Here is a 21,628-nt window from a genome sequence, read left to right on the forward strand (position 1 = left end):
AATTTTTACTTTTGCTTATTCACTGTATTACTTATTTCTTAGTAGTGTATACTTCCACTTATGTAAATAATAATTTGTTTCAGAACTCATTTCTAAAGTTTTGTTCTAAGTAAATGAACAAGTGAGTGAATCTGGACCACACTGAATGCATTTCTAAAAAAGACTATGTATGCGGTTAAGTAGATGCACACATACGTACGTATATATATTTTAAGACAAAGACTAAAGAAAGAGAAAATAAAGTGAGTCTAAAAAGATGTAAGGAAGTAATGAAATCATGAAGAGGAAAGGAGAGAAAAAAAAATCATAAATCTTACCTTATTCTCTCTTCAGACTCGTCCGTGCTGTAAATGGACGCCCCCTGCCACGCTGATACCCTGACAGTCCGTGGTTATTTAATAAACTCATACCAAAACATGCAAAGGTTCACTGAGCTCATTTTTTGTTACTGGAGTTTCAAATGTTCCCTTTAACCATACCACCCAACAAGAAGAACTGTTTTTCATTTTCATCTTTTTTTTAAAGTACATTTTGGAAAAAACATCCTCCCCGCCCCCATAGTGAAGTAAGTCTAAGGCAGTCAAATGCCTGGCAGCTTCTCAAACTCTGAAGCAATCATCTTTTGAATTATATTCTTAAAAACACAATTTTCTCATATACTGTACCAATGACATGACAGGGTTTAACAAATAACAACAAGGGGGTAAACCACACACACAACTGTATACCATTTTCAAGCTTACTCAGACCCTGAATTTGAGTACTGGAACCTAACCAAAAGTATTCCTCAAAAATTACTTCCCACGGACTACCTTTTAAACTCAAAATTAATTTGGGAAAATTTTATTTGTGCTTTTAGACATACTTAATTCCTGAAAAAGCACTGTGTATGTGAGCTAGGGCTGGGCATCGGGATAATAAGTGTTCAGCAGCACTGATTCAATGACACTGTCAACATGGGATTTTGAAAGCAGTAAGAAAAAGTTTAAGGTTAAATAAAGAAAAGATGAACACTTAACATTTCACTGAGTTAAAGATCACTCAGTCTTTAGAGTAAAAACCAGTAACATCTTATTATCTCTAACAACAAAATACATTACATGCCGTGTTTGCATTTTACCGTTCATAAGCATCACCTTCAACACCAGCGAACATTCACAGATGCACTGTCATTGAGAGAAGCTTTCAATAGGCAAAACTCGTGAGTGGGATTTACTATGCACAAATACCCATTTCCAAGCCAGTTACCCCTTTGCATATTTTTCTGAGGGGGCATCCATAAATATAATAAAAAACAGAAGCTCATACTTACATCCTATTCCTTGTTACTTTCCAAGCTGAGAGTTTCATCTTGCATTAGTCACCATATGATCTCTATCATAATGGTGGGGGTCAATGAATAGATTAGCTTTATGGGAATTTACAGTTCTTCCATGCATCTAAAATTTGGTAAGTCTGGTAACCACTGACCTACTTTTTAAAATCTCCCCCTCTCAACTTAAATCTACACAAATATATATCTTAAATTTTAATCTCAGCTCTAAAGAAAAGATTTTCCTAAGATTAAGTTAAATAACTGCCCCAGAAATAAACTACAGTGTAGGTTATCCTGCTGCCCCACTGAATCTAATGTAAATCTGACCTTGATGTTTATGTTAAAATCTAAAAATAAAATTAACTTTTATTCATATTAAAGTGAGATGACTGCAGAGTAGTCAGTAACTGAAAAAACTAAGTACAATATGTCCAGGACCACTTTAATATGGTATTGTTCTTCTGTTTCTTTGTCTCTAAATATTAATTAACCTATAGAAAGCACTTAAATTATATTCTAATGTAAGGTTGATTTTTTTTTCTTTTTGTCTGTTTGCTTTGGGTTCTGTAAAAAGTCTAGATTGGTATCAAGTAAAAAAACCAAGAATACTACCTTGTGTGTGTCTCTGAATTTGCTGATCTCTCTGGATATCAGGTCTCTTTTGTCTTCTTCCATTTCTATAGCATTTATATCCTCCTAAAAAAGACAGAAGGGATAGGAGAGAATACATTAAAGATTAATCCACATCAAAACAGATACTAAAAGATATTTTGTACCATCTTACAAAAAAGACAATAATTTATATAGTATAAAAAACTAGTGATCTAAGTCAAATAGTGAGAAATCAGATGAAAAAGAATCACAAGTCTGGCCAATAGCAATAAACATTTATTGTCAGTGTCTTGTAATGTAAACGAACCTTAGTGATGAGTGGGTAGGGGATCAGTGGGGCCACTGGAAATCTGCGGAAAATCTGCGGAAAAATCCACAAAGATTTAAAAAAAAGAGCAAGAGTTTTCATTATTCTGCACAACAATTCACTGTATGTTTATAATGTAAGCAAAGTAAGATTTCTGTGACATTTCTTGATTTCAAATTACTTAATAAAGAAGATTTCACTTACTCTCTTTAACACCTCTTGTCACCTACCTCCTCACCCTCCAACCACCTCAGGCAAGGGAATAAGGAAAGTCTCACACTAGCTAGACTTTTTCCTTCATCCTCTGGAAATAATCATACCAACAAAATTTACCCATAATTCCTGCCATTGAGCAGGAGCTCTTTGAGCCTCTCCTCCAAACACCTATCAAACAAATACTCTAGCTACTTTCTCCTTTCTTGGTAATGCCGGGGAGGAAGAACGAGCTCTACAAACCTCAATTACTCTATACCTAATGGACTACCAATTCCCATTCCCAATGACTGGCATTTTACTAGACAGGTTTTTATTACCACATGAGGAAAAACAAGCCAAGTAATAAAAATATATTTGGCCACAAGGCAAACTGAAGATAACCTAATAAGGGACTCAAATTCAAAATAAAATGAACCATAACCACCCAATACTAAAAACCATACTATATGATTCATGGTACTTTTCATGGCACATAAAATCCATGCACACAACACACTCCCAATATTTTTAAAGAATACTCCCCACAATTTCTCTAAATTTACCCAAAAGAAATGAATGTTAAAAACAAAACAAAACAAACAAACAAAAAAAAACATTTTTGGGGTACCTGGGTAGCACAGTCAGTTAAGGTTCAACTCATGGTTTCAGCTTAGGCAAGCCCTGCTTGGGGCTCCAAGCTAGGGACGGAATCTGCTTGAAATTCTCCCTCTGCCTGTGCCCCTCCCCCTCAAGCTCGCTCACACTCTCTCTCAAACAAATAAATCTTTTTTTTTAAAGATTTTACTTATTTATTTGACAGAGATCACAAGTAGGCAGAGAGGCAGGCAGAGAGAGAGAGGAAGGAAAGCAGGCTCCCTACCGAGCAGAGATCCCCATGTGGGGCTCCATCCCAGACCCCTGGGATCATGACCTGAGGCAGAGGCTTTAACCCACTGAGCCACCCAAGTGCCCCTCAAACAAATAAATCTTTAAAAATTTTTTTTTTCCTTTAACCTTGACTCCCTACTATTCAATTAGCTTAGGCTGGCAAAAAGTAATAAAATATAATACACTGGGGAGGAGTGTTTCATCTTACCCTACTCTTCAACTGCCCTCCAATTAGAAGTTCAACTGCAGGGGTGCCTAGGTGGCTCAGTGGGTTAAAGCCTCTGCCTTTGGCTCAGGTCATGATCCTGGGGTCCTGGGATCGAGCCCCGCATCGGGCTCTCTGCTCTGCAAGGAGCGTGTTTCCTCTTCTCTCTCTGCTTACCTCTCTGCCTACTTGTGATCTCTCTGTCAAATAAATAAAATCTTAAAAAAGAAGAAGAAGAAGAAGAAAAAGTTGTTGTTCAACCGCAGTACTGTCCATAGAGGGAATGTGATGTGGTTTAGAACAAAAGATGGCAAGATTTAAAGAATGGGTAAAAATCTTCAGTGAAGGGTATCTGGTGTGTTGCTTGAAGCAGAGATAGAACAATATCCAGGAGTAAGGCAAAACAAAGCCAGCCCCTTACAGCCAAAAAAAAAAAAAACAAAACTGAACAAAACAAAACTTCCTTTGTCCCTTAATATCAGCATCTACTTCGTGAGTCAAGGGCTTTTTCCTTATGTAATTTGAATCCACAGATAAACATAAGCATCCATGCCAGTATATTTCAAACATATAAAACACAAACATTTTGGTGAAAAGAGTGAGTTACTTGATAAAACATGGTCAAATTAGGTTTAACAGTATATTGTGTTAAATCTTAAGTCATTTTCTCCTTGAAAGTTGCAATGCAATGAAAGCACAAGCGTGACACCACAGAAAGTAAACCACAGAAAGGACTATTGCCAGAAATCAGTAACACATACGTCCTCCTTCTTCTCCTTCTTCTTCTTCCTGGGGTGAGAGTCAGATTCCTGGGAGGGGGCATTGAGCTCACTGGAGTATTCTCGAATTAAAACTTCAATGGCCCCTTTGATCATCTGATCTCTTCTCTTTGTTTCTTCATCTAGGGCTTCTTCATCATCATTCGTGACAGTTTCTGGCCTCGCAGTCTTTAAACAAAAACAAAAAAAACAAAGCAAGTTCAGGGGAGTGAAGAGGAAAAAGAAATCCAAAAAAAAAAAAAAAAAAAGAAAAAAGAAAATCATTCTAAAATAAGTCAGTACACAAAGCAAACATTTTTTCTCTAAAACATCTGTGTCGTCCTATTAAATGCAGACTTGGCTCTGTTCTTAACTTCAAAAAACTACATTTCATTTACTGATTTTTCTTAGATACTGATACTTCATCATTTTCTTTTCCTTTTTTCCTTTAATAGCTAATATTCTATCCTCTGACCAGTTACAGGGAGATCAAACCACAATACAAACACACTACACAACATACCTGCCAAGCTTTCAGTTTTTCAGATTCTTTCTCAAATACTTCCACAAACTAATGACGGTTACTAAATTAACCAAAATACAGTTGAAAATTTCATTATGTGAAAAAAGCAGAAATACGGTTCTATGTACACTGTAACAGCCACCATTTAAAATTTTTAAAATGTATGTGTAGGTTAACAAATGTAAAATACAAGGCAGCTATATACAACAAAACGCAAGCATCAAAAAAACACAAACAAAAAGGCGAGCATCTGACCTGCCAAGGGCTGAACAATGTCATCTTTTCCTGCTCTGTGTGAATGTGGGTATACCACTTACAAAAACCATATACTTATATACTTAGAAGAAACCAACTCTAAATACTGCCCAAGTATTTCTCCCATGACCTGCACATGTAATGTTATAAAAAATAACACGAAATTCATGTGGTAATGCTTCTCACAAGTAAGTGACTATTTGTAGGACTTTGTTTTTTTAAAAGACTAACGTAACTGTATTGCTGTGAAAAGAAAATTACTGACTTCCGACATACTATACGATTCTCCTTCCTTTTATCTTAGATTTATTTTAAGGCCCCTGGTTAAGGAATTAATTCAGTTCAAACTACACAACTTAGAGAATAACCTCAAAACTCTGGATAATTTCATTACTCTCAACCAGTCTTTTTTTAAAATTAGGAAAGATGGGCAAGTATTACAAGCAACAAGATAAAGACATGTACAAAATTTTTTGTAATTTTAAACTATACACATATACATCTTAAGGTACTTATCAGTTTAGTTGGTAAACATATGCCATGTGCATTTTCAGATACAAATAAGACAATGCTCTTCTGCATAAATACTGGCTCTTGCATGGCACAATGTATGCAGCTATATGAGATAGTTGCATGCATTGTGGCTCCTGAATACAACTTAGCAGTGATTTCATAATTTCATAAGTCTGAAAGCTATCTCTAACAGATACTAATTCAATAGGTATTTATTTCTTGATTTGCTGAACAAAATTTTTTTATTTAAAAATATTTTCTTGGGGCGCCTGGATGGCTCAGTGGGTTAAAGCCTCTGCCTTCAGCTCAGGGTCATGATCCCAGGGTCCTAGGATTGAGCCCCACATCAGGCTCTCTGCTCAGCAGGGACCCTGCTTATTACCCCTCTCTCTGTCTGCCTCTCTGCCTACTTGTGATCTCTCTCTCTGTCAAATAAATGAATAAAATCTTTAAAAATATCTTCTTGAGTTGCCTTGGTGGCTCAATCAGTTAAGTGTCTGCCTTCAGCTCAGGTCATAATCTCAGGGTCCTGGGACTGAGCCCAACATCTGGCTTCCTGCTCAGCAGGGAGTCTGTTCTCCCTCTCCCTCTGCTCCACTCCTGCACTCTCTCTGTCAAATAAGTAAGTAAAAGTAATTGCTACACCCAGCATGGGGCTCAAACTTACAACCCTGAGATCACGAGCTTCATGTTCTACTGAGCCAGCCATGCACCCCTGGTTCAACAAATTCTTAAGAGCCTACTGTGTGTGCAAGATACTATGCTAGAAGCCAAAAATAATTCGATATTGGAAAAAGAAATCACCTTGCCCCGAAGCATTTAGCAAATATAAGCAGTTAACTTCAAGTCAAGTCATAATGTGCAGTATTTTAAAACTACTCTGAGTTCCTTACTCTTCATCTAATCTTTCTTTTTTTAAAGTTAGCTCCACGCTGGGCATGGAGCCCACAGGGGTGAACTTATATCCCTGAAAACAAGAGTCGGACACTTAACCAACTGACCCATCCAGGCACCCCTTTATCCAATCTTCTTCTGCCAACTTACTACTTGGTATGTTGGATAAAAATGAGCAGCTTCACCCAAGGATTGTAAATATCTGTTAAAATTATTTACCAAAAACATTGTAAACTATAATCGTGGTGATAAGTTTTTATTTTAAACCAATAATATATCCCAAGAAGGTCTTTGTACAGCTTTTACAAAAATCCCCTCAGTAATACTATGCTTCTCCACAGGTTTTAAATGAAAAAATTAACCCAACACTAACTTGCACTGAAACTTAGGTCCTAAGACACACATGGGCCAATTCAACCCAAACCCTCAGCTACTGATACCTAAATTCTTTATTATGGAAATATACTGTATGAGAGAGCATCAAGTCTGTCATCAGCATTTTCCCCACATGCTAAATTCCTAACCATGAACCCTCAACATCTCCATGCTTCTCAAAGCATAAAGGCAGAAACCAGGTGGGGTGCCTGGGTGGTTCAGTCAGTTAAGTGCCTGCCTTCAGCTCAAGTCATGATTCCAGGGTCCTGGGATGGAGTCCCAGCCTTGCATTCCTGCTCAGCGGGGAGTCGGCCTCTCCTTCTGCCCCTCCCCCAGCACTTGTGCATACACATGCTCTCTCAAATAAATAGAACTGTTAAAAACAAAGAAAAAGATAAAAGTGGGATTATATGAATCTGAAGGCCTAGTCATTTAAAAATACTCATAAGCCCCCAAATTCCCCACCACCACCATCTTAAATCAAATATAAGTATCAGTACAGCTAGTATTACCTAAATTAGAAATAAAGCAGTTGGAATGAAGGAATTCACATCACCTTCTGAATAACTACTGCTCCTTGATCCATAGGGGAAATGTACATTTTTAGAAGGAGAGCTTATTAGCTGAAGTCTCTTACCCAATTGTTAATGTAAGAAAACCAAAAATAATCAGATATATCACAGAAGGAAAAGTTTGTGTTTCTTTTTTAGTCCAAGAGAACTACACAACTACTTGTGTTCTGTGTTCTGACTGACAGGAAAATGCCTGACTCAAGCACCACCACACAAGCCCCTCGAGGTCTCTGCTCACATCATCCATCTTAGGTCACTGTTTTCCAGACTTCTCCCAACAATCAACAATCAAGAAGAAAGAACAATACCCTCTTATATTTTATCTTGAAAAATCATGACAAATTTGTCATCTAGTTCCACAACAGTTATACATGCTTAAGTTATTTGAAAACAAATTTTTATCTGACACAACAGCTAAACTTTTTCTTTTTACCAATATCGTTAAGTTAAATGGACATACCAGCAGATTACATCATGTCTGCTCGTGGCTTCAAGTATCTCTGGGCACCATGCCATGCACACCCAGAAGTCATGTCTGTTAATGTTTTAAATTTCATCTGTTTTGAAATAATTGTTCTATTTTTACTGGAGGTAGCTCCAATTCCATTTTTTTCCCCCATGCCATTTTTGAAGATATAAACAGATTTAAATCATGGTTCCTCTCACTAATAGTGATTACAAATTAAAGTTACACAATTGTGCATTTCCTTATTTACATATACAGTGAAAGTCATTCACTTCATGTTCAGAGTACATTATTTGCAATGTTACAAATCAAACCACCTCACCAGTTGATGATTAAACAACAGAGGGGAAAAAAAGACCCTCAGGGAATTACATAAAAACTGTGAAGACATTAATTTCATTTAATTCCACACTTTATTTTAAATAATTCGGCTACCACTACAAGGAAAATCTGGAAAGTCTTATTTCAGACAGTTGTTTTTTTGATGTGACAGGCTACACTGCTCATCTGAGATCTAATTGATATTATACAGAAACTGCATATTATTATTTCTTTGTAAAGCTAGATAAAGACAGAATGATCATCAGGTGAACAATGTAACTGCAACTGATACTCAATGAAGGATCATTCCATTCTTACTACGGGCAAGACACTGTCTTAGGTTCTGTGCAAGTTCAAGAGGAAGACACACAGTCTGTGAACTTACTTGCCGTTTCTATCTTATAATCAGATATGGAAATAAAGCAGGATATAAGGGGTGTGAGAGACAGAGATACCAACAAGGTATGTTACAAAGCACTGACCTAACAGCAGTAAAAACCTGGGAACAAAGTGGGAAGAGGAATTAATTCTGCCTGAGAGAAATCGAAGGTAGGACTGACGCCGGCTATCCGAATTAAACAGCATTGTAATTAGAACTATATAGACAGAATTGCAACGGAGAGCTTGAATGGGCACCAAGGACATGAGATGTCAGCAAAGAACCAAAGAAGATTGTAGGGATACATGACTGACACATGCAGAATGACTAATAAGAAAAAGCAGAACGGAAGACTGAATAAGCCTTGAATGCCATACTAAGAATATGGACTTTATACTCTAAGAAATTCAAAATCATTAAGGATGCATGAAAAGCGGGTTGATATAATTAGTTTTAGAAATAAAGGCAGTGGGGTGCCTGGGTGGCTTAGTTGTTAAGCATCTGCCTTCAGCTCAGGTCATGATCCCAGAGTCCTGGGATCGAGCCTTGTATCAGGATTCCTGCTTGGGCTTCCCTCTCTCCACCTCCCCTCTCTGTGTTCCCTCTCTCTGTGTCTCTGTCAAATTAATAAGTAAAACCTAAAAAAGAAATGTAAGCAATGCTTTAATAGATGACAGAAAACAAAATGCAGAGAATCAGTTAAAATATTATTAGAAGTACAAAAAAAGATACAATTTAAAAAAGCTAATTATAGAATACTTAGAACTCAATCCTGTATATTCCAATTAAAAACTATATTCATACACAGAAAAAACTCTGGAAGAATATGCAACAAAAATGTCTGCAGTGGTTCCTAATGGTGATGGGATTACAGTGGTACCTAATTCCTTCTTTATAGCTTGCTATATGAATTTTTTACAAAGAATATACAATGTTATTTGGAAAGGAGGGAGGGTTAATACCAAGAAAGCTGTTTCTATTTCCAATGAGAATGAAAACCTTAAAACAGCAAAAAGGATTTTTTGTTTTTTTGTAGAAACAATAAAGTAACAATAAACCTACTTTAAATCCATCACGATCGAAATTCCAAAAGGTAATAGGAAATACACCAGGTTTTTGTTATTTTTTGTTTTGTTGAAAAACAGTAATGATATATACAACACAACATGTGAAAATTTCTTTTACTTTATCTTCGTTTAATATGGCCGCCAATCTGAGGTAAGTAAAAAGACTTATTTTCATTTATTTTAGAACTTTTTTTTTCAAGGATATCCTTTTTTTTCAAGGCTCCACGCCCAGCACTGAGCCCAACACAGAGCTTGAACTCATGACCCTGAGCTCAAGACCTAACCTGAGATCAAGAGTCAGATGTGTTAACTTGTGTACTTCTAAAACAGAAGGCAACTAATTAAAATTAATGTGTAGGTTGAAATATATTTTGTTGTACTTACTTACAAAGCTGCCTTAATGAATTAGCTCTGTTTGGAATAGTCTGTACCAGTGTGTTCTCTGGCAAGTTAACCTTGTCCAGCCTCCCTCACTACCTTCATACCAACCTGGAACAAGCAAACCAACAGTCATCTACCCATTATGGGTAGATAAAAAGTTGAAAGTAACTATAAGCTATAAAAATACCCTCCTGCATTTTAGCCACAAGGACATATTATGATGAGGATGATCCTGGGAAGCCCCATAGCAGATTCACTTATAAGAAGTATTTACACTGGAAGAACACAGTTGGCCTAGAAAGATAACACTGTAGAAACATACCCCATTAGAAGCTTTCTTCTTTGCTTTCCATTCATCTAGTTGTGCCTTTGTCTTTGCATCAACTTTAACAAGGAGCTTCTTTTCTCCAATCTGCAGGTCATGCAATAACCTGAGCGCGCGGAGGGTAGACTCGGGTTCCTTATACTCACAGAAGCCAAAGGCTAAAAACGGATGTAAAGAATTACTGAAATATCAATACAGTTGTGAAAACAAAATATTTATGGACAATTAAAATCATCAGAGACCAAATGTTCTACTAGCAGAATTACTCATGTTGTCACTCCTCCCTTTCCTTCAATTACCCTTGATCATTTTATCTTTAGCACCCTCAAATCATGACAAGAAAAAAAGAAAACAAAAACAGGGGAAAGAAAGAAAAATTCTAATCAAGCAAACTGCTACCTATTAGAAGTGCTAATATTTACCAGAACAACAGATTTCATAACTGAGTCTTTTATTTCCTGAATCCATTCCATCAGATCTCCTGAGCTAGTGACAACAGCCTCCTTAAACCTATCATAAGAACTTCCTTTTTTTAAAATAGGATACTTCTGTTTTTTAAGATTTATCTACTTATTTTAGAGACAGTGTGGGAGAATGGTGCACGCCTGTGAGCACAGGAGGGGAAGAGGAAAAGAGGAAAGAATCTCAGGCAAACCACCCCCCACCCCCCCACCCCCGCCGTGAGGAGGCAGACACAGATGGACGCCTTACCAACTGAGCCACCAAGGCACCCCACAAGCACTTTTCAATTCTGAGAAGTTAAACTACAAATGTACTGACCTTTCATCCTCACAGTAAGTTTAATCTTTCTCTTTTTAAATTTTAGTAACTAGTCTCACCATTATTACCATGCCTTTAAACCAGAGATATTAGAACAAACACTTTAAAGGAGTAATCTAGGGGCACCTGGATGGCTCAGTGGGTTGAGCCTCTGCCTTCGGCTCAGGTCATGATCTCAGGATCCTGGGATCGAGCCCCGCATCGGGCTCTCTGCTCAGCGGGGAGCTTGCTTTCCCCTTTCTCTCTGCCTGCCTCTCTGCCTACTTGTGATCTCTCACTCTCTGTTAAATAAAATTTTAAAAAATTTTTTAAATTAAAAAAAAAAAAAAGAGTAACCTAAAAATTGAAAATAAAACAAACGAATCAAAATATGTAGAGTTAAGGACGCAAACACACAGAGATGAACTATTCAGAGTGATTTTAAAACAACAAATTTGACCACAGGTTTTTTTGAGTGATGTATCTTAAGACAAAAGACTTGCCAATTAAAAAGAAAATTTCTATAATCATATTGTTGATGATTAACAGTCTTAAACCTTTGTACATGAAATATGAGATGAAGCAAACCCATAATTAATTTAATAGTCTATCATCCCAATGTCCTTGAAACTAAGGATTTTCAGTATGGCGGGGGGGAGAAGATACATTACAGAAAAGGTTAAATAAAAACCTTTAAGTCCTGAATGTAAGCTAATGTGCACTGGAAAAACATAAAGGCAAAGACTAAACAAGTGTTTGTTTGTTTTTTAATATTTAAGTACTTGCTAAACCACCCTGGGGCTCGAACTCATAGCCCCAAGATCAAGAGCTTCACTGCCCAAGATCAAGAGCTACACGCTCCTTAACTGAGCCAGCGTGGCTCGCCAAGACTGAACAAGTCTTATGAGGATACCTAATTTTAGTTGGTGTTTTTTTAAAGCATTTCCCAGTAAACAGAACCAGAGTTCCTTAAAGAAATGGCTAATCCTAAGCATGGGACAGAAAAACTTCTATGGGTGCCTGAGTGGCTCAGTCCTCATGGTTCTGCCTTCAGCACAGGTCATGATTCTAGTCTTCTGGGATCAAGCCCCGAATCAGGCTCCCTGCCCTATGGGAGGCCTGCTTCTCCCTCTCCCATTACTTTTGTTCCCTCTCTAGCTGTCTCTCTTTCAAATAAATAAATAAATAAATAAAATATTCAATAAAAAGAAAACAGGGAAAAAAAAAAAACTTCTAGATGACTTTATAGAGCTAACTTAAAACAATTTAAGCTTCACTAGCAAGAATGACAATTCTTATTAAATGTAAGAAACTGAATATGCTTCAATCCTTAAGTTCAAATGCTTCTTAAAAAATGTCATTGCTGGGCACCTGGGTGGCTCAGAGGGTTAAAGCCTCTGCCTTCGGCTCGGGTCATGATCTCAGGGCTCTGGGATTGAGGCCCGCATCGGGCTCCCTGCTCAGCAAGGAGCCTGCTTCCCCCACTCTCTCTATCTGCCTCTCTGCCTACTTGTGATTTCTGTCTATCAAATAAATAAATAAATGATCTTTAAAAAAAAAAAAAAAGTCATTGCTGGGGTGCCCGGGTGGCTCAGTGGGTTAAGCCTCTGCCTTTGGCTCAGGTCATGATTTCAGGGTCCTGGGATCGAGTTCTGCATCAGGCACTCTGCTCAGCAAGAAGCCTGCTTCCTCCTCTCTCTCCGCCTGCTGCTCTGCCTACTTGTGATCTCTCTATATCCGATAAATATAATCTTTTAAAAAAAAAGTCACTGCTGAGGCACCTGGGTGGCACAGTCGGTGGAACATCTGACTCTTGATCTCAGCTCAGTCTTGATTTCAGGGTCATGAATTCATGCCCTGCACTGGGTTCCACACTGGGCGCGGAGCCTACTTTAAAAAAATAAGTCACTGCTTGGGGTGCCTGGGTGGCTCAGAGGGTTAAAGCCTCTGCCTTTGGCTCAGGTCATGATCCCAAGGTCCTGGGATCGAGCCTCGCATCGGGCTCTCTGCTCAGCAGGAAGCCTGCGTCCCCCTCTCTCTCTGCTTGCCTCTTTGCCTACTTGTGATCTCAGTCTGTCAAATAAATAAATAATATCTTCAAAATAAAAAAAAAAAGTCACTGCTAAATGATGCTAAGGGCATCAACTTATTCTTTTGAAAAATGAAAGAACCACAGCATTTACCCTGTTTTCCTTATATAAATTAATTCTGATAAAGAAGATTTGTACTTCAATGAAGGAAGTATTCTTCAAAATAGACTAGTTCATTTTGCAGCCCTCCAATGAATGAACCAATCCAGGAATAGACAACAGCTGCTACAACAAAAATTTTAAAAAATTAAAAAAACAGTGTCTCATGATGAAGAACACTGCCCTTAAAATATTCTTACAAATGAAAAACAAAAACACATGCAAACTCAAATCTGATGGAGTCTCAAGATACAAGCAGTTTACATAAAATAAAGAGGACAGAAAAGCACTGGCACATTATTCTATTAGACCTGCAATCAGCAAATCCACACTCCAGAAATGCTACTGAGCAAATGAACCACTTTCTTCCACAAAGATTTCCAAACGAAGAGAGAACTTAAAATATTAAGAGAGACTCAAAAATATGCCAACCAATTGCAATGTGCGGACTATATATGGATCCTCTATCAACTATTAAAAAAGACTTGATATTTCCAACAATTGGACATCAGAAAACGGACTCAGGATATTAAGAAAAAAAGTTCGTTTTTGAAAGTCTTATAATAGCATTTTTTAATGCTATTGTTTAATGCTATTGCTATGTTTTTAAAAAACTCTTATGTCTTAGGCACACATGCCAAGATACTTATAGGCATAATGATGAACGCTTGGGATTTCTTAAAAAGAATATAAGGAGGAAAGGACAGAGTACAGATTAAGCACAACTGGGCATCAGTTGATAAATGTTAAAGCCAGGTGATAAGTATATAGAAATTTATTGTGTTTTAATTTTATATATGAATTTTCCCATAATAAATACTGTTTAAAGAATGCACTGTTTAAAGAATACTGAGCACCTGGGGCTCCTGGGTGGCTCAGTGGGTTAAAGCCTCTGCCTTCCGCTCAGGTCATGATCCCGGGGTACTGGGATCGAGCCCCACATCGGTCTCTCTGCTCAGCGGGGAGCCTGCTTCCCCGTTGTCTCTCTCTGCCTGCCTCTCTGCGTACACATGGTCTCTGTCAAATAAATAAATAAAATCTTAAAAAAAAAAAAAAAGAATACTGAACACCTGGGTAGCTCAGTGGGTTAAGTCTCTGCCTTCAGCTCAGATCATGATCTCAGGGTCCTGGGATCGAGCCCTGAGTCGGACTCTCTGCTCAGCAGGGAGTCTGCTTCCTCCCCACCCCGCTGCCTCTCTGCCTGCTTGTGATCTCGCTCTCTGTGTCAAATAAATAAATAAATAAAATCTTTAAAAAAACAAAAAAAGAAAGCACATCAAACAGGTGCTTTTATGAACAAGTATAAAAAGAACAATTTGCATCTAAGACTAACAGGTCATCTCACCACCTGTTCTGCTTTCTTCCTAAGTCGTAATTGTTGAATGTTGATCATATACTCCTGCTCTGAGAAAAAGGACTTTTCAAAATAACATTGTAAAAAAACAGTCTGAGTAATTTTTCCTCTCCTACCTCTTTCCTGTTAATACATTTCCACTTTCTAATCTCAATTCAGCTAAATCTTCCAAATGCCTTTAATCCTATTCCAGTAAGGAGGAAGACAAGAAGTGCTGACAGAATACTCCCATGGTTAAGGGCAATGAGAGCAAAACATGCAACAAGTGACTTAAGCACATAAGTTAAAATGATCTCAGTAAGAAAAAATTACCTACCTTGAAGTTTTCCAGATGCACCTTGTACTCTCTTCCAGCTCAAAACCAAGCCACATTTCTTAAAGAGAAAAATAAAACAAAAAATGATCATCACCATTTGACAAATCAACTAATCATTAATGAATGTAAGAACACAGCTGGTATTTCCACCAGGAGAAAAATACAAGCAAAAATTTGAAAAAATCGTAACACCTATTAATTTTTTAAAAATTCCCTCAATTCCGGGACGCCTGGGTGGCTCAGTTGGTTAAGCAGCTGCCTTTGGCTCAGGTCATGATCCCAGCGTCCTGGGATCGAGTCCCACATCGGGCTCCTTGCTCAGCAGGGAGCCTGCTTCTCCCTCTGCCTCTGCCTGCCATTCTATCTGCCTGTGCTCGCTCTCTCCCCCTCTCTCTCTCTGATAAATAAATAAAAAAAAAATTCCCTCAATTCCCACATATCTATTATATGAAAGAAATATATAATACATCATTTAAAAGAAAAATACAAATTCTTACAAATTCTTATTTGCAGAAAATTGACTACCTTTTTTTTTTTTTTTTTTTTTTTAAAAGATTTTTTATTTATTTATTTGAGAGAGAGATAGTGAGAGAGAGCATGAGCAAGGAGAAGGTCAGAGAGAGAAGCAGACTCCCCGTGGAGCTAGAAGCCTGATGTGGGACTCGATCCCGGGACTCCAGGATCATGACCTGAGCCGAAGGCAGTCGTCCAACCAACTGAGCCACCCAGGTGTCCCAATTGACTACCTTTTAGATTTTATTTATTTTGGGGGTGGGGAGAGAGTGAAAAAGAATGGGAAGAAGAGCAGAGAGGAAGGGGTAGGGAGAGAATCCCAAGCCGACTCCGAGATGGGCGAGGAGTCCGACTCCGAGATGGGCGAGGACTCCAACTTGGGGATCCATCTCACTGAGATTACAACTTAAGCAGAAAACAAGAGTCAGAAACTCAACCAACTTAACTATCCAGGCACCCCTTGACTACCTTTTAATAAATTAGAAATTTTACAGCATTATTTATCCTACCCAAAATGTATACATTAAAAAACCAAAATTACCAGTATTATAATATTTACTAAAAAACTACAGTCAATTCAAGTAAATACTGAGTCCCTAAAGATTATGTTTCAAAACATACATCTGTATTATAAAGAACTTTTCAAAAATATTTTTTCTTTTTTTGGGGCACCTGGGTGGCTGGCTCAGTGGGTTCAGCCTCTGCCTTTGGCTCAGGTCATGATCTCAGGGTCCTGGGATCGAGCCCCGTGGGCTCTCTGCTCAGCAGGGGGTCTGCTTCCCTTCCCTATCTCTCTGCCTACTTGTGATCTCTCTGTCAAATAAATAAATAAAATCTTTTTTAAAAACAGATTTTAAGATCTTATTTATTTGAGAGTGAGAGAGAGAGAGAGAGACAGAGCAAGCATGAACAGGGGGAATGGCAGGAAGGGGAGAAGCAGGCTCCACACTGAGCAAGGAGCCCGATGTGAAGCTCCATCCCAGGACCCTGGCATCAAAACGCAAGCCAAAGGCAGCCGCTTAACCGACTAAGCCACCCAGGTACCCCTAAAGATCTTTAAGTTTTCATTTATTTATTTGAGAGAGAAAGATCACAAGTAGGCCGGGGGGGGGGTAGTGTGGCTCCCTGTTGAGCACAGAGCTGGATACGGGTCCAATCCCAGGACCCTATGATCATGACCTGAGCCAGAGGCTTAACCCACTGAGCCACATAGGTGTCCCACCCCTAAAGATTTATTTTGCCCCTAAAGATTTTTTTTTTTTTTAAAGATTTTATTCATTTGTCAGAGAGAGAGAGGGAGCGAGAGCAAGCACAGGCAGACAGAATGGCAGGCAGAGACAGAGGGAGAAGCAGGCTCCCTGCTGAGCAAGGAGCCCGATGTGGGACTCGAACCCAGGACGCCGGGATCATGACCCGAGCCGAAGGCAGCTGCTTAACCAACTGAGCCATCCAAGCATCCCAGCCTAAAGATTTTTTTTTTAAAGTAATCTCTATACCCAACGTGGGGCTCAGACTCACAACTCTGAGATCAGGAGTCGCATGTTCTACTGACTGAGCCAGCCAGGCGCCCCTTTAAACATGGAAAATTGCTTGACATGGGATGCAAAAATAACATGGGACACAGAATTCCAGACAATATAGTAAGACTTTATGTAAAGAAAAAAATTTCCATAAATCAGAAATATTAATAGGGCAGGTTGTCTGAAGAGTAAAACATTACATTTTGTTTACTTTCGAAGTCTTTAAACAATATTTCTTTGTTTTACTGAAGATATATTTATTTGAGAGAGAATGCACAAGCAGGGAGGGGGGAAGAGGGAGAGGGAAAGAATCTCAAGCAGACTCCTCTGAACAGGGAGACCAACACAGGGCTTGATCCTAGAACCCGGAGATCATGACCTGGGCTGAAACCAAGAGTTGGACACTCAACCGACTACACCACCGAGGCGCCCCAAACATTATTTCTAATTATTAAAGTAAAAACTAGAAGGTTAGGGAAAAAAGTTATTTGTGGGAAATGGTAACTGAAGATTGCCTGTCAAAGCTTAGAGAATGTATGAATTTTTCACATTTCCCTTCAGAGAAACCAATAAAATGATGATTATCTAGGAATATAAAAGATAAAAATCCATGAGGTCAAACATAAAATGGGTAAACCGCAGCAGCAGTCAACAAAATTTTGAAAAGAAAAAACACAAATGCAAGGATGGGAACTCATTCAGTAGAGCAAAGAAGGCTAGAACTCCCAAGTACCTACAGATGAAGGTACTCCTAAGAATTAGGCTAACTGATTCCACAACCCCAAGACATCTGGACTGGAGGTAAAATGTACACACAGCAGAGAATGGGGCTGAAGCACAAGGCTGAAAAAAAACAGGTGCTTGTGGGGTGCCTGGGAGGCTCAGTCAGTTCAGTGTCTGCCCTTGGCTCAGGTCATGGTCTCAGGGTCTGGGGATCAAGAGATCCCCAGGTTTCCTGGCCAGTGGGGAGTCTGCTTTTCCCTCTACCCCCATCCCTTGTGCTCTCTTTCCCAAATAAAATCTTAAAAACAAACAAACAAAACCAGGCGATTGCCTGACAATATGAATATAGAATAATCAAAGCCTCGAGTTCTTTTCAAGCCAACAACTTTACTCCTCACCCCTTGAGAAGACAGCCTGCAGGCTTTACAGGCAACTTAATCTCCATCCTTAGGGAAGACAGAATGAAGTTGTGTGAAGAAAGTGAAAAGAACAGGCTTCGGATCCAGAGCAGCAGATAGCTATGAAAGATCAGGATGGGACACAGAACGGGTAACGAAGAAAGTAAAAGTAGACGATACACTTCAATGCAGTTCTCCCCCCCCAACCCCATATAGGCAGCCAATCATATACTCACTAGGCAAGAAACTGGAAGTTTTCTAGAGAAACCAATCAGCCCTCGGGAAAAGAACTCCGTATACTAACATTCAAAACCTCTAGCTGCTGGCTAGATTACCCTACAATGATGCTCAGTATTTTAAAAACCCACCTTATACATACAAAACCTTTTCTTTTAAATTTTAATAAATCTCTACACCCAAGGGACGCCTGGGTGGCTCAGCTGGTTAAGTGGCTGCCTTCGGCTCAGGTCATGATCCTAGCGTCCTGGGATCGAGTCCCACATCGGGCTCCTTGCTCAGCCAGGAGCCTGCTTCTCCCTCTGCCTCTGCCTGCCATTCTGTCTGCTTGTGCTCACTCTCGCTCCTCTCTCTGACAAATAAATAAATAAAATCTTTAAAAAAAAAAAAAAAATCTCTACACCCAAAATGGGTCTCAAACTCAACCCCAAATCAAGAGACGTGCGCTCCACTCACTGAGCCAGCCAAGTACCCCCCAAAAACTTCAATTCCTAACTCAAATCTGAAGACAATCCTTGATCAGACATTCAAGGAATGCCTTAAATGAGAAATGAAGGGAAGCGATAAATTCAGGAATAAAGCTGAAAAACAAAACACTGTGCTGCAGATATGTCAGGAACAGGTTTAAAAAGCGGCTCTGCAGCACCTGGCTGGCTCAGCTGGTTAAGGGTCTGGTTCTTGAGTTCAGCTCAGGTCGTTATCACAGGGTTGTGTGTTCAGGCCCAGCTGGGCATGGACCCTACTTAAAACAAACAAACAAAAAAAAAGAAAACAAAAAAAAAGGGGGGGGGAGGGAAACAGAGAGGTTTCAACTAGGAAATATAAATGTATATATATCTCCTCCACACACCTGCATACAAATATTCGTGATACCCAAGAAGTGGAAACAACTCAATTATCCATCAACTGATGAATGGATAAATAAAACGTGGTATATCCATTAGAGAGACTATTTGGTCATAAAAAAGGAATGAGATACTGATATATGCTACAATATAGATGAAGCCTGAAAACAATATATTAAATGAAAAAAGACAAAACACGAAAAACTATATATTCTGTGATTTTGTTTATACCAGATGCCCAGAATAGGCAAATCTACACCAACAGAAAGAGTGGTTGCCATATGCAACGGGAAATGACTTATAGAATACAGGGTTTCTACTTGGGGCGATGAAAATGTTCTGGAATTTAATACAGGGTGAAGTTTGTACAAGTTTCTGAATATACTAAAACCCACTGAATTATACATTATAAAAGGATGAATCTGAAGGTCTATGAATTACATCACATAAAGATGGGTTTTTTAAAAATAATTTATTTCTTCATGAGAGACAGAGAAAGAGAGGCAAAGGGAGAAGCAGGCTCTCCGCTGAGAAGGGAGCCTGATGTAGGACTCCATCCCAGGAACCTGGGATCATGGCTGAGTTGAAAGCAGGTGCTAAACCATCTGAGCTACCCAGGTGCCCCACAATAAAGATGGTTTTTTAAAAATGTCCTCCCAATGTTTCACCTCAGGAAATAATTGGCATAATCTTGTGAAATTGAAGAAAACATGCCCTAAGACTCAGAAATTCCACTTCGAAAAGAATACATAATAGAATTTTTTTTATGTGACTGAGGAAGACAATCACCAATAATAACACAACAAAACATAGTATCAAGATATAGAAACAGTCCATATAACCATCATTGGAAAACTGACAACCAAAGGTACATTTCTACAATGCAACGTTATACAGCAGGAATAAATAAGTGGAGTTATATATATGTTAGGTGAAAAAAGCAATTGTGGAGTACAGAATAAAAACCTGTGAATTGCAGATTTTTATGAATACATAAATATGTAATTAAAGTAAAAAAACCGGGCCACCTGAGTGTAAGCATCCACCTTCAGCTCACGTATTGATCCCAGGGTCCTAGCATCAAGCCCTGTGTCAGGCTCCCTGCTCTGCGGAGAGCTTGTTTCTCCCTCTGCCTCTGCTGCTCCCCCTGCTGGTGCTCTCTCACTCTCTCACTCACTCTCTCTCAAGTAAATAAAATCTTTAAAAAAATAAAAATAAAGTAAAAAATACACAAAGGAATGATAAACACCAAATTTAGGATAGTGGATGACCCTGATGATTACCTCTGTGGAAGAAAGAAGTAGGCCTGAGGGCCAACTGTAATGATTTATTTCTTTGGGAAAAACATCTGAAGCTAGTATCACAATACTGAATGCGACAAAGCTAGGTTTTGTGGTGTTTATTTTCTAAACTTTTTTTTTTTAAAGATTTTATTTACTTGAGAGAGAGAGAATGAGAAGGGGGAAGGTTCGAGGAAGAAGGAGATTCCCTGCCAAGCAGGGGAGGGGGCCCAATGTGGAACTCAATTCTGGGACTCCAGGATCATGACCTGAGCCACCCAGGCGCGCCTAAACATGTTTTAACACAAGGTTCATACAACTTACAAACAGAAACAGCAAGAAAATCAAGAAGGAAAAGATTTAAAAATAACTTCTCTAAAAAATAGTGGAGGGTGCCTGGGTGACTCAGCGGGTTAAGCCTCTGCCTTCGGCTCAGGTCATGATCCCGGTATACTGGGATCGAGCCCCACATCGGGTTCTCTGCTCTGCAGGGAACCCGCTTCCCCCTCTCTCTCCACCTGCCTCTCTGCCTACGTGTGATCTCTGTCTGTCAAGTAAATAAATAAATAAAATCTTAAAAAAAAAAAATAGTGGAGATTATGGAACGGAGAGGGAGTACCAGTACTCGTTTTTCATTATAAAATCATTCAGTGTTATTTCAGTTAATGCTCATTTGTCACCAAGGTAACAATTTTTCAATGAAGACAAAAAGGAAAACCACTGACTTCATGAACACAAAAGAACTTACTGTTTATCCTCAGAATAAAAACCTTAAAATTAATTAAAAGTAATTAATTCCCCACTAAATGCCAAAATCACTGTTTTAAAGGCTGCCAGGGAGAGACCTGCAACAGGACACAACTCAAATGATCTCAAAACATTAACCCAGAGGTTACTTATTAATGACAAAAGGAAACAAGGTAACCTCACAACAGAGAGATGGGACCACCATGTATCTAAACTGAGCATTACCAAACGCAGGACCAAGAGACACCATATACCACTAATTATGCTGCACTGAGGACATCACCCATGAACCATTCGTACAAAAAATGCTTACTCTGAATCTATGAGCAAATAGTCAAATTCAAATCGGGACACACTGCAAAAGATCTGGACTCTTCAAAAAATGTTAATGTCATG

General features: G+C 38.8%; 1 protein-coding gene across 2 annotated transcripts in view; it reads right to left on the reverse strand.

The window, feature by feature from the left end:
• Positions 1-21,628, reverse strand: part of RBM25 (RNA binding motif protein 25) — a 56,654-nt gene that overhangs the window by 17,759 nt on the left and 17,267 nt on the right. For both annotated transcript variants that reach the window (XM_045072753.1, XM_045072746.1), the window contains exons 5-9: positions 14,970-15,027; positions 10,349-10,509; positions 4,284-4,469; positions 2,235-2,288; positions 1,928-2,011 (exon numbers count right to left, since the gene is read on the reverse strand). In XM_045072753.1, the coding sequence (XP_044928688.1) occupies positions 1,928-2,011; positions 2,235-2,288; positions 4,284-4,469; positions 10,349-10,509; positions 14,970-15,027 (543 nt within the window). The remainder of the gene's footprint in view (positions 1-1,927; positions 2,012-2,234; positions 2,289-4,283; positions 4,470-10,348; positions 10,510-14,969; positions 15,028-21,628) is intronic.

Source organism: Mustela putorius, unplaced genomic scaffold, assembly GCF_011764305.1.
Source record: "Mustela putorius furo isolate JIRA1106 unplaced genomic scaffold, ASM1176430v1.1 tig00000129_pilon_pilon_pilon, whole genome shotgun sequence".
Classification (NCBI taxonomy): domain Eukaryota; kingdom Metazoa; phylum Chordata; class Mammalia; order Carnivora; family Mustelidae; genus Mustela; species Mustela putorius.